This window comes from Coffea arabica, chromosome 8c (assembly GCF_036785885.1).
Source record: "Coffea arabica cultivar ET-39 chromosome 8c, Coffea Arabica ET-39 HiFi, whole genome shotgun sequence".
Classification (NCBI taxonomy): Eukaryota; Viridiplantae; Streptophyta; class Magnoliopsida; order Gentianales; family Rubiaceae; genus Coffea; species Coffea arabica.
Genome location: NC_092325.1, coordinates 34192991 through 34205234, shown reverse-complemented (window position 1 = coordinate 34205234; position 12244 = coordinate 34192991). Strand labels below are relative to the sequence as shown.

General features: G+C 37.6%; 1 protein-coding gene across 1 annotated transcript; it reads left to right on the top strand.

Moving 5' to 3' along the window:
• Positions 1-1713: 1713 nt before the first annotated feature.
• Positions 1714-5983, top strand: LOC113705898 (zinc finger BED domain-containing protein RICESLEEPER 2-like). The gene is made up of 4 exons (XM_027227802.2): positions 1714-1824; positions 3631-5257; positions 5612-5785; positions 5865-5983. Exons 1-4 carry the CDS (start codon positions 1714-1716, stop codon positions 5981-5983), a joined length of 2031 nt encoding a protein of 676 aa, XP_027083603.2.
• The last annotated feature ends 6261 nt before the right edge of the window (positions 5984-12244 follow it).

Sequence of the window (12244 nt, the reverse complement as noted above, 5' to 3'; positions counted from 1 at the left end):
CCTCTTGATCCGAATTTGCACCAAGGTTAGCTAGATAATCAGCGGGTTTGTTCGCCTCTCTATAGCAATGGGTTATCTCACGGAAATGATGCTTGAAACTAAACAATTCATCCATCTCCCGTTGCAGTCTCCAAGGGCAACCATGTGTCCCTTGGAGTATTTGCACCAAGACAAGTGAATCAGATTCAACATGCAACTCTTGTAAGCCTCGAGCAACACAGGGTCCTATGGCCTTGAGCTCCGCTTGTAAATTGGTCAATGACCCAAAAATCAGGAATAATCGATGATAAATCTCTCTTCCCCATCTCGCACAACTCCCCCACCCCCACTAACTTCCGGGTTCCCCTTGCACAGCCATCCGAATTCAACTTATACCCTGCTGTAGGAGCCAACCATGAAATCGGTAAAATAGAAACCTTTCTTTTCAGAGCTACCAACGAAGAGTGAAGAACATCCCAAGAGACGAAAGAACATGCTATCTCCGGAAAATTACAATGTAGTAAATCATATAACTGTTGAAATACCTGATCTGCCACCTCCGTCCACCCCACCTTCCTTCCATCATACAGACCCCTGTTTCTCGCTTTCCATAACTCCCAGCAGACGAGCATAGGTAATATATAATAAATAAACCTGAGATACACGTTGTGCCCCTTACGCAGCCACCACCATAACACCACATGTCGCAACGTGGACACCATATTCAAATCTCCTAAGACACCCTCAAATCTATTCTAGACCGCCTTAGCTAAATCTCCTGTTAAAAATATGTGATTAACCTCCTCATCTGCTGGTTCAGAACAACAATGACATTTAGACGGACCCTGTACCCCAAATCTACACAGCAGATCCATTAAGGAAAGATGCAATCATAGCAACCGTAACATAAAGAGGAAATTTTGATAGGAAACCCCTTTAGCCACACATGCGAAACCACCCAAGAACAATTAGAAGCCTACGCAACAAGCGTGTAAGCCGAAAAAATCGAGAATGAACCACTCTGTATTAAAGCCCACACCATCCTATCAGAGCTATGAGCGGATGAAAGGGGGACCTTCACAACTTGCTTAACCAACTCAGGTTCAAGAACTTGATTAAGGAGTCGCATATTCTATTGTGCTTGGGAGACAAAATTTGATATAACATGCTCATGAAAAATATCCACCTGATGACATATAGCCCCAGTTCTCATCCAATTGTCATGCCAGAAATCCATCAACCTCTCACCGATGACCTAGCAAATATGCTCTTCTGCCAACTGTTGAATCGAACATAACCTCTTCCAAGTGTAAGAAAGCGATTAACACTCTTCTGCCAAACAACGGTGCACCCCTCTACTATATTTGGTTGTTAAACATTCAGCCCACAGAGATCTTCTTTGTCGAAAATTCCACCAAAGCTTAATAGAAAAAACATCATATACCTTCGCCAAGCTACGAACTCCAATTCCACCCTCCTGCTGTGGATGGCACAACTCCTCCCAACTTAACCAATGAAATTTATGGCCCATATCTGTGGAGCTCCACAAAAAATTTGCCATCACCCTTTCTACGGAAACAATGACTCCCTTCGGAGGAGATGCTGCTGCTAATAGGTGGATTGGCATTGAAAACAGAACACTCTTTAACAGCACAATCTTGCCCCCAAATGAGAGGACTTGATTTTCCATGATAAGATTCTGGATGTTACGACGTCGTAGAGTTCGGCAAAATAATGCATCCGCCTTCTTCCAATATAAAGGGTGCAGCCAAGGTATTTGATTGGACATATTTGTACGAGAAACCAGTTACCATTCCAATCATCGCACGTCGCTGCAAAGACAAGGTGGGATGCACCAAATAACAACTCTTCTAACAATTAACACGCTGCCCGGAAATTGCACAGTATCCACTCATTACTCCTTTAACCAATGTTATTGAAGTCTTAAGGCCGCTAGTGACAATGACCACGTCATCTGCATAGGCTAAATGTGTGATCATAGAACAGCCTCTAGGGACTTTGAATGGTCTGAATCTTCGATGCTTTGCCAGCGCATTGAGTGAACGGGAAAAGACCTCTGCACCAATAACGAACAAGACTGGCGAAATTGGGTCACCTTGTCTCGAACCCCGTGTGGACTTAAAGAAACCGTGGGAAAAGCCATTGACAATGACTGAAAACTAGGGGTGGCAATTTTCGACACGACTTGAAAATCCGACACGAACCTAACACGAAATTAATGGGTTTGGGTTTAGATTTTGAGAAATCGGGTCAGAATCGGGTCAAACCCGTCAAACCCGAAAACAAAACAGGTCAAAATCGGGTTAACACGGGTTGACCCACTAACCTGATTTTAAAATAAAAATAAATAAATAAATATTAAAAAAGTATATAAAAACAAAAAACTTAATAGTAAATAACTAAATATAATATACCAAATAGGCAAATATCACTTATCACTACGCAGGCAGAAGCAAAAATCACGCTGGCCCTAAATCTTTCTTCCCCTTTTCAGCTATTCTCCTCAAAAATTCTAAACGCAGCTTTTCTCCTCCAAAAAGTCTAAGCGCAAAGGCAAAACCAAGCGTCCCTTCGAGTGTTCCTCAGAACCCCTCATCAGGTTGGTCCGATTCTCCCTTGCTTCGTTTGATTATTTAATTTATCTTATTAATTTCGATGAGAGGATCAAGATCATGATAACTCTTCTTAAATGTTACATATTTAGTCAAGACTTCCTTTACTAGTGTTGGATCTGTCAGAGTCTCCCTCGGATATCGTCCAATCCACATGAAAGAATTTTTTCCTGCAAACATATATATTTCCAGACCATTAATATGCGTCAATTTTCACATACACACACACTAGGGGAGAAAAAGAAAAAAAAATACCATGGGTTTGGAGAGTTTTGTAGACATCAGGCATCATGTGTTTTATGATATTATCTCCAAGCTGAATAGGCTTGTACAAAGTTTCCTTGAGTAATTTATCATTTTCATGCTGGTCTCCTCACAATAGCCTATAGGGATTCCCTTTGAAGCCTTGTTCCCTGAGAATTTTCTCAAGCCTCTTTGGCTTCAACCAATAGACTTCGACCATCCCATAAAACCAGTAGATGACATAACCTAGCAATCCTAATAAAGGTAATAACTTGAAGCTCGAGACTTCCATTGTTTCAGGAGGAAGGACTCTAGCTTTCTTTCTTGGGTGGGAAAGAAAGAAAAATGATAGAAAACTGTGCAACTTAAGCATATGGTTGAAGACATTTAACTATTTTTTTGGTAGTATATATTCCATATACAAGACAAAATTATTTGGCTCTTAAAAAAAAGAAATAATTTTGCTCTTAAAATGTCTCTAATCTTGCTAGTATACATGTTATTAATGTTGAAAAGATTATTTGTTTTTTATTCCTTCAATTTTTTTGAAACTCTTAAATAAATTTGTTTATTTTAGATTCTCAAGAAAATAATTAGATTAGGTTTTCTGTAAATAGATACTTTTTGAAGCTCCTACTGGAATTTTATAATTATTTTGTGCGGGCATGGTTATGGCATGGTGGCTGCAAATATATAGATGACCAAATGAGCAGACCAGACCTACTTGGCATGATTAACAGCTTTTAATCAGTTTGTTCATCTTGATGATTAACAGGTGGATATAAGTATGACATATCCAAATTCAGTCACTATTGAAGAAAATAGTGATACCAGGAGCAGTAGTGATAGCATCAAGGAAACAGGCCACACCAACCAGCAACCTCAATGCCCGGAGAATAGTGCAATTGAAAAAATGAAATTACCTCCAAAAGCTATTATTGATGTGCCTGGCAAGAAGAGGAGATTAACTTCAGAAGTTTGGGATTACTTCAACTTTATTCCCAAAAAGGATCCAAATGAAGAGTTAAAGTGCAAATGCAAGAAATGTGGGAATGAATATTCTGCTGAGAGTAAAAGTGGGACAGGTAATTTGCATCGATATATAAAGAAGTGTTTGAAAATGACAACAAAAGACATTGGGCAGTACCTAATCACTTCTGACAAAGGTGCTTTAGGCACAGGAAATGCACAATTCAGTCAAGATAAATTTAGAGAATTACTTGTGCATGCTATAGTAAGACATGAACTGCCATTTTCATTCGTGGAGTATGAGGGGATAAAAAATGTTCTTACATATTTGGAACCCCAAATTAAACATATCACTAGGAACACAGCCAAGTCGGATATTAGAAAATCGCATGCAAGAGAAATTAATAGACTTGGTAGTGAATTGCGTGGATGTCCTAGTCGAATATGTTTAACTTTTGATGCATGGACATCTATTGTTACTGATGGATATTTAAGTTTGACTGCACATTTCATTGATAGCAATTGGCTGCTTCAGAAAAAAATTCTGAATTTTTCTTATATGCCTCCTCCTCATAATGGTGTTGCCTTTGCTGAAAAAATTTACAGCTTGGCTAGTAGTTGGGGTATTGAAAAGAAATTATTTTCCATCACATTAGACAATGCTTCTGCAAATGATTCTTGTGTTGCAATACTTAAGAATCAGCTTAAGTTGAAAAATTCTTTGGTTTGTGATGGTATGTTGTTTCATGTCCGCTGTTGTGCACATATTCTCAACTTGATTGTGCAAGATGGTTTGAAAGAAATTGATAAATCTGTGGAGTTAATAAGAGAATGTGTCAAATACGTCAAGGGTTCTCAAACAAGGAAGTTAAGGTTCACCGAATGTATAACACAGACTTCTCTTGATTCCAAGAAAGCTTTAGTTCAAGATGTTCCTATTAGGTGGAACTCCACATATAGGATGCTGTCCAGTGCACTTTATTATCGCCTTGCATTTGGTCACTTACAACTAAGTGATTCAAATTTTCGATGCTGTCCATCTCTTGAAGAATGGGAAAGAGTTGAAAAAATTTGTGGTTTTCTTCAAGTTTTCTACGAGGCAACTAATGCTTTTTCAGGGTCCAAGTATCCGACTAGTAACTTGTACTTTCCTCAAGTTTTTAAAATTCAATTGGAGCTGTCTGAGGAGTGCAATAGTTTAAATGATTTTATGAGGAGGATTGGTTCCCAAATGTTTGTGAAGTTTAATAAATATTGGTCCGAGTTCAATCTCTTGTTGGCAATTGCTGTGGTATTTGATCCTTGGTATAAATTTCAATTTATTGAATTTAGTTATAATAAGTTGTATGGCCCAGGGTCTAATGAATTAGTCAAGATCAGAAATGCACTTTTTGATGTCTATAATGAGTATGTGAAGACTTTCAACATACCCGGTGCATCGTCTTCATGCTCTTGAGGCAGCAATGAAGTATATTCTCATGGATCCAAGGACCAAGAAGACAACCAATCATTTGATATTTTAGAGGTATGAAAATTAAAATTTTGTAACTTTATTGCGTTCTAAAATTATTATTGTGATGATGATTTTTAATTATTTTGTTTTATTATCGTATCTAATATATCTTTGTTTGTAACTTATGTAGGAATTTGATCAATTTGACACTTTTGAATTTGTCTCTAGTGCACAAAAAAGCCAATTGGAATTATATTTAGATGAGCCAAGAGCTAAATGATCCTCACATATTATTGTTCTTGATATTGGAAAGCTCAACAATTTCGATTTCCAGATTTGAGTAAATTGGCAAGGGACATTCTATGTGTTCCAGTATCGACCGTTGCTTTTGAATCTGCATTTAGCCTTGGTGGTAGAATTTTGGATCAATTTCGTAGTTCACTTTCACCCCAAATTGTTGAGACTTTAGTTTGCACTAAGGACTGGTTGTTTGGAGATAAAAGTGAAGGTAAATACATATTTTTTTTACATATTTTACTGTTCTAATATTGTTACTCATATATTTTTTTTTCATTCTTATAATGTAGGATCTCTAAATATGAATTTGGAGGATTTAACTCAAAATATCATGTCTCTCAATATCAACAAGGATGAGATTGATGCAACAATAATTGAGGATTCAAATTCTAATGTTGTTAATCTCTAATCCATGATACTTGATGCATGGTAAGTTAATTTTTAAATTTGATTAAAAATATTTCGTAAGATTTAATACGTGGTTTAATATCCAAGTAACTATTTCTTTCTTTTTGGTGTTGATCATGATCCTCCTAGCTGGAGTGGTTGCTATGAATGTTTCTTGGAAGGCACAAATTATGAATGTTGTTGTTGCTGAAGATGAGGGCAGGACATTGGTTGGCCTTGGAACACCACTTTTGTCATGATTTAATATTATGTGAAATTGTAATATATTGACTCTAAACTTGTAACTTTGGTTGGCAGCCTTTTGTTTAGATTGTTCTAGTTGAATTTGTTTGACTTGTGTGAAGTTGAAGCTATTAAATTTGACTTGTGTTCTACCCTCATGCTATGAATGTTTCTTGGAGGATGCAAATTATGAATGTTGTTGTTGGCTTGTTGCTGATGATGAGGGCAGAACATTGGTTGGCCTTGAAACACTACTTTTGTCATGATTTAATGATTTATCATGTGAATTGTATTATATTGACTCAACTTGTAATTTTGGTTGGCAGCCTTTGTTTTGATTGTTTTAGTTGAATTTGTTTGATTTGTGTGAAGTTGGAGCTGTTAAATTTGGATAGATGATATATTACATTATTTTTACTCTTGTGATGTCTTAATTTAGTTTGGAATTGATTCTATTAAAAATCACAGCCGGCTAATCTGTCAGTAAATGGGAAGTAAATTTCAGGTCGTTTCGGGTCAACCCGCTTGACTCGCCAACCTGAAATTGTCGGGTTCAGGTCAGCATACCTGACCCGTCACGGGTCACGGGTCGGTTCGGGTTAATAATTTTTTTGACGGGTCGGGTCAGGACCCGGCCCGTTAACCTGATTTAGACCTGATTGCCACCCCTACCGAAAACCAAACATTCGATATCAATCTCCATACCATATCGATCCAAACTTCGCTAAACCCAAACCAACGAAGCACTTGTATCAAAAACAACTAAAACACCCTATCATATGCCTTCATCATATCCAGTTTGAGCATCACATTCCCTCCCCTATTAGGCTTTAAATATCATTCAATAATTCTTGCGCTAATAGAAAATTATCCGCCATCTGTCTCCCTTGCACAAAACTACTCTGCTGCGGTGAGACAATGTGAGGAAGAACCTTTGCTAAGCGAAAAGATAAAATCTTGGAGATGACCTTATTGATAAAATTGCATAAACTTATCGGGCGATATTGAGTGAAATTTTAAGAGCAATGTATCTTGGGTAGTAAAACAATTGAAATAGCTGAGACACTTCTTGGCAATATTGTGCCACAAAAGAAACTTACAATAGCTTTTTGAACATCCTTAACTGCCACCTCCCAAGCAGACGAGAAAAACTTTCCCGTGAAATCATTTGGACCCGCAACACTCTCCCCGTCCATTGAAAAAATTACTTCCTTTACTTCTTACATGGATGGAATCTCAGTCAACATCTCATTATCCTACTCAGTGATCAACTTTGGAATAATGTCTAGCACGTTATTCGAGAACTGTCCCTCCTCGTTTGTAAACAATTCTTGGAAGAACGAGATAGCCTCATTACAAATACTCGACTCGTCGGTCACCCAGTCACCATTTGTCTTCCTGATTCTATGAATCACTGACTTGCTTCTCTTCTCTGTCACCACAGCGTGGAAAAATTTTGTATTCTTGTCCCTATCTGATAGCCATTTGACACGAGCCTTCTACCTCCAGAAGTCTTCCTCAATCACCAAAGTATGTTTCAATCTTGCACGTGACTCTTGTACACCCACCAATGACCTTTTGGAAGGATGATTATCATGATCTATTTCAGCTTCCAGCATCCTCTGTTCTGCTGTCCGAATCGCCAAGAAGATATCACCAACAGATTCCCTCGACCATAGTCTAAGAGCCTGTTTAACCCGTCACAGTTTAGCCGACAAAACCTGGAGGGGGGGAACCAGGGGAGGAAATAGACCAACTCTATTTAATCACATCCATAAAACCTGATTTTGTGGTCCAAATATTCAGGAATCTGAATGGTCGTGGCTTGTTATCTAATCTCGTTGATGCCGATATCAAAAGAGGAGCATGATCAGAAGGGTCTCTCCCCAAGTGCCGCACTAAAATATTACTCTTCATACGCATAGCAGCTGAGTTGAGCAAAAGCCTGTCAAGCTGCTTCCAAACTCTTAAAATACCCTGCCGATTGTTACACCATGTGTACCTAGACCCAGAAAACCCAGTATCCCCAACTTCTGCCAATGACATAAATTGTGATAATTCTATCCCCTGAGAATGTCTAAAAGGTAGGCCACTCCGTTTTTCCTCTGCATTTAAAATAACATTAAAATCCCTCACAAGAAATCATGGTTTTACCCCCGGCTTGTCACTCAACAACTTGAGCCATAAACCTTCCCTCTCCTGGACGGTGGACTTGGAATGAATAAATGAAAAGTAGATCTCTTCAGTCAATAATTGGGATCGGAGGCTTAAAGTGAGATGTTGATCCGACTCACCTATTGTTTGGCAATGAAAGAAAGATTTATAAAGCACCCAAACGCTACCCCACAGATTTGCAACAGAAAAATCTATCCCCAGCTTCATCCGAATGATATTCATGTTTGTAATCGAGGTCTTAGGTTCACAAATCGCTACCAAAGAGATAGAGTGTATTTTGGCTAATTTACTGAGTCTCTTAAGATTAAAGGCACGTGAGACACCCCGAATGTTCCAAAAGAGAAAGTTAATCATTAGATAACATTGCAAAAGAATTTTGTGAAGAAATCACTTTAGAGCGTAACGTGCGGTCTGACGGAAAAGGCAGCCGAGTACCTCTTTTCTTTGGTTGAGATTATGCAAGCGATCTAGCTTGTTGCAACATGGAGTTCGATATGAAAATAGGGTTAAGATTGAATGCAGCAAAAGACAAACTATCACCACTCATCCTTACTTTATTAGATTCTCCTATTGGAGACAAATTGCCCATCCGCCCCTGCAACTCTTTAAGCTCTTCGTCCTCTGATGCCACAGCAGCAAGACTATTCATTTTCCCTGCTGCACATTGATCCGCTGGTTCCCTTCTAACATTAGTCTGTGATACATCTTTAACCCCCTCTACTGACGACGAAATTCGTATGGCTGACTGCCATTCTTATTATTTGGTTGAAGAGTATCGTTTCCACCCATCGGCAGCAGATCGGACTCCGCCAAAGGTATAGTTTGTGTAGCGACTACTGCCTCTTTTGCCTCTGTCGACTCAAGCCAAGGAAGCTGAACAACCAAAACCTAGTTCGTGTTATTCTCAGTAATCTCTCCATCCAACTGCCGGTTACTCCTCGAAGCCATGTCAGTAGCAGATGGCAAAGACTCTCCATCTGCTACTCTTTCCAACGAGTCATTTTTCCTTTGAGTCGTAAGTGACATACTTGTATCTCCTAATTTACATCTGAACTCCACTTTAGGATGAAACCCAGCCTCCCCCGTTTCTCCCATATGCAGCTTTGCTGGCCTCAAGTTCGGACGCAAATCGTAGCATTTGTCTTCTGTGTGCCCCTGTCGATAACAATGTGCACAATAATTAGGCAAGTTTTCTGGCACCAACTCTTGCCAAAATCCTTTGTGCATACCATTCCCAATCCAAACTCTAGTTGGTCGAAAATTGAAATAGGTCTAGTTCAACGCAGACCCTTACAACAGTAGACCTCAAAACTGCCAAGGTTGCGGTGTCAACCAACAAAGGAGTTCCCAATACGTTTACAATCTGAAACAAGGCCTTTTTATGGAATAAATGCAATGGAAACTTAGGTAGCTGGAACCACACAGGTACCACAGATGGTTCTCGACCAACATGGAACGCTGGTGACCACTTGAAAACTCTCATCGGGAATCCATGCACATACCAAATCCCCAAATCGCAGAGACACAATCGGTCAATGGTGGATATGACGTCAATTTCAGTCAATTGCTATATATAAGATCGAATTCCTTCCTTAAAGAATTAGACTTAGTTCATCGAAACACTTAGCTAGGTTGAATAGTGGTTCAAAATGGTGTTTGGGTCATTTTGTGCAACTTCACCGTTAACTTTGCCAGATATAAGGTTCGGCACGATTCATGAGATATATTATTAATAGTTAATCTGACAGAGTTAATGGAAAAATTAGATAAAATGACTCAAAATTTACACTTTTGATAGTTCAAAGGAAAAAAACATACTTTTAAAGTTAAGTAGCCAAAAAATTCCATTATTCTGAAAGTTTAATAGCTATCAAGGTAATTTACTTATTGTTTTATCTTGAATTGCCAAACTATCATACAGAATTAAAGAAAAGTTAAAGAAAAAGTGTACAAATAGTATGCGCGCGTATAGCACACTACCCTATTTTTTTATTGATGAAAATCCACATCCATTATCTAGAATCCAACAACTTGAAATTTGGGTGCTGCTAATGCCATGGCCATTATTTAGTTGAATGGATACATTTACACAAAATATCAAAATTACCCTTCATAAGTTCAAATGTAACTTGGACTTTTGAGGAGTAGTTTTGCCATTTCAGCATAAACTTGCTATGGAAATAAAATATGAGCTGTGGCATTATCATTCACAACACTTTCATCAACTTTCATCAACATTAGATTTTGTACATTTCGATGATTTTAGGATTTAAAGTGTCTAAAGTAAAAGTTTAGGATGTGAAGGGAGAATAACAAAAACAGTAAATGTGAAAAGTGATATTAGTCCTAACTTTGTGAAAACCAAAAAGAGAAAAACATATTGAAATCATTCGTGATTTGTCATAATAATTCTTTCTTTTCTGACCTTACTACCTTAGTTATTGGGAAGATGTGTAACAATTGTGAATTTATGAGTGCAATCCATTGATTGTCTTTTGCTTTCGTTATGCATAATTCTTCATGCAACTAAATTGGTATCCCCCATATATATATATATATATATATATATATATATATATATAAAAGTTGTTGTATGACTCTTGGGTGATTTTCATCCTACATTTGTAGGGACATTTTAGGAATGGTAAAACTGTAACTGCATTGATTAAGCAAGTGTACAAGTTTCTGCTGACCAATTTAGCATGGCTTACCTACTATACCCTTTGGTGGCTAATGGTTTGGCTAGTTTGCCATTGATTTAGCAAAGTGGGTAGAAAAATGAAATCAACTCCCCTCAAGTATGTTCAACTAAATTGATTATGCAAATTAAATGCATTTAAGGCAATATTAGTGCACTAAAGTTAAAGATGAATGTTTGAATTGTAATGGTAGACAGCTCCGTCTTCTTCATCCTTAAAAGCTGAAGAACCATTAATTTAGTTCTTACAACAAATGACACTTATTTGAATCAGTAATTGCAGCATGTTGATAAGGCCATTAAAGTGTGAAAGGTGAAGAATCATTTGGGTTGATTAACTGCACGACCTCCTAACTTCTCCAACATTTGCTCATCAATTTGTAAATTAGGTTACAATAATGGCTATTGTTAAGATACAAAATTAGGGATTCAAATGGCTCTATTGCACAGTGTTAGAGTTGGGTTTGTAGAGGTATGCTCAATTTTGCTCTTACTTTCTGGTCCATGGACTATATAGCTTCCATTCAACAATCAAAATTGTGAATAAACCTTTGTGCTTGTTATTGCAGGTGGGTGAAGTATAGAGAGATCTCGCTCTTAGATTGTACTTTGTTGCTAAGGTACAAGGTAACACTACATTTCCACTTGATGCATGTCATTTGTTGATTAAATGTGATTATGATTGTAATTTATCCACTTGAATTGTGTGCTCGAATTAATAAGTGTGTGAATGATTGTTCCACTTTCAAAATTATATTGCAGTTGATGCAATTTATTGGTTCAATAGTTAAGTGACTAGATGTTGTGTATGGATAGGAATTACCATTTGAAAAGACAAGTGGCTATATTTACATGCTCTGTTATTTTTGTACTGAATTTCGTAGACTTGATAATTGTTTGATGCAAGTTAGTGTTTGTGACGAGGAAAATTGATTTCCCCTCTAATTATTTGTAGATGCATGTATTGATCCAAATAATGGTTTTTAGTTGTAGTAGTTAAGCAAACAAATGATATATATATCTAGCTTTTCTTGCCTTATGGATTGAAATTTAGAATGGATCAAACAAACAATATCGATATACTTAATGCTAAAAAGCAACTTCGAAATCAAAAGGCAAGAAAAAGATATGCATTATTACCAGTGAAAGGAAAAGATAAAGTATGAC

Bases quoted from the DNA above. Each gene is read 5' to 3' on its own strand.
- LOC113705898 (XM_027227802.2), top strand. From the start codon at position 1,714: ATGCATCCGCCTTCTTCCAATATAAAGGGTGCAGCCAAGGTATTTGAT. The intron at 1,825-3,630 runs GTGGGATGCACC...GATGATTAACAG, and splicing joins CACGTCGCTGCAAAGACAAG to GTGGATATAAGTATGACATA. The intron at 5,258-5,611 runs GTGCATCGTCTT...TTCGATTTCCAG, and splicing joins GAAGACTTTCAACATACCCG to ATTTGAGTAAATTGGCAAGG.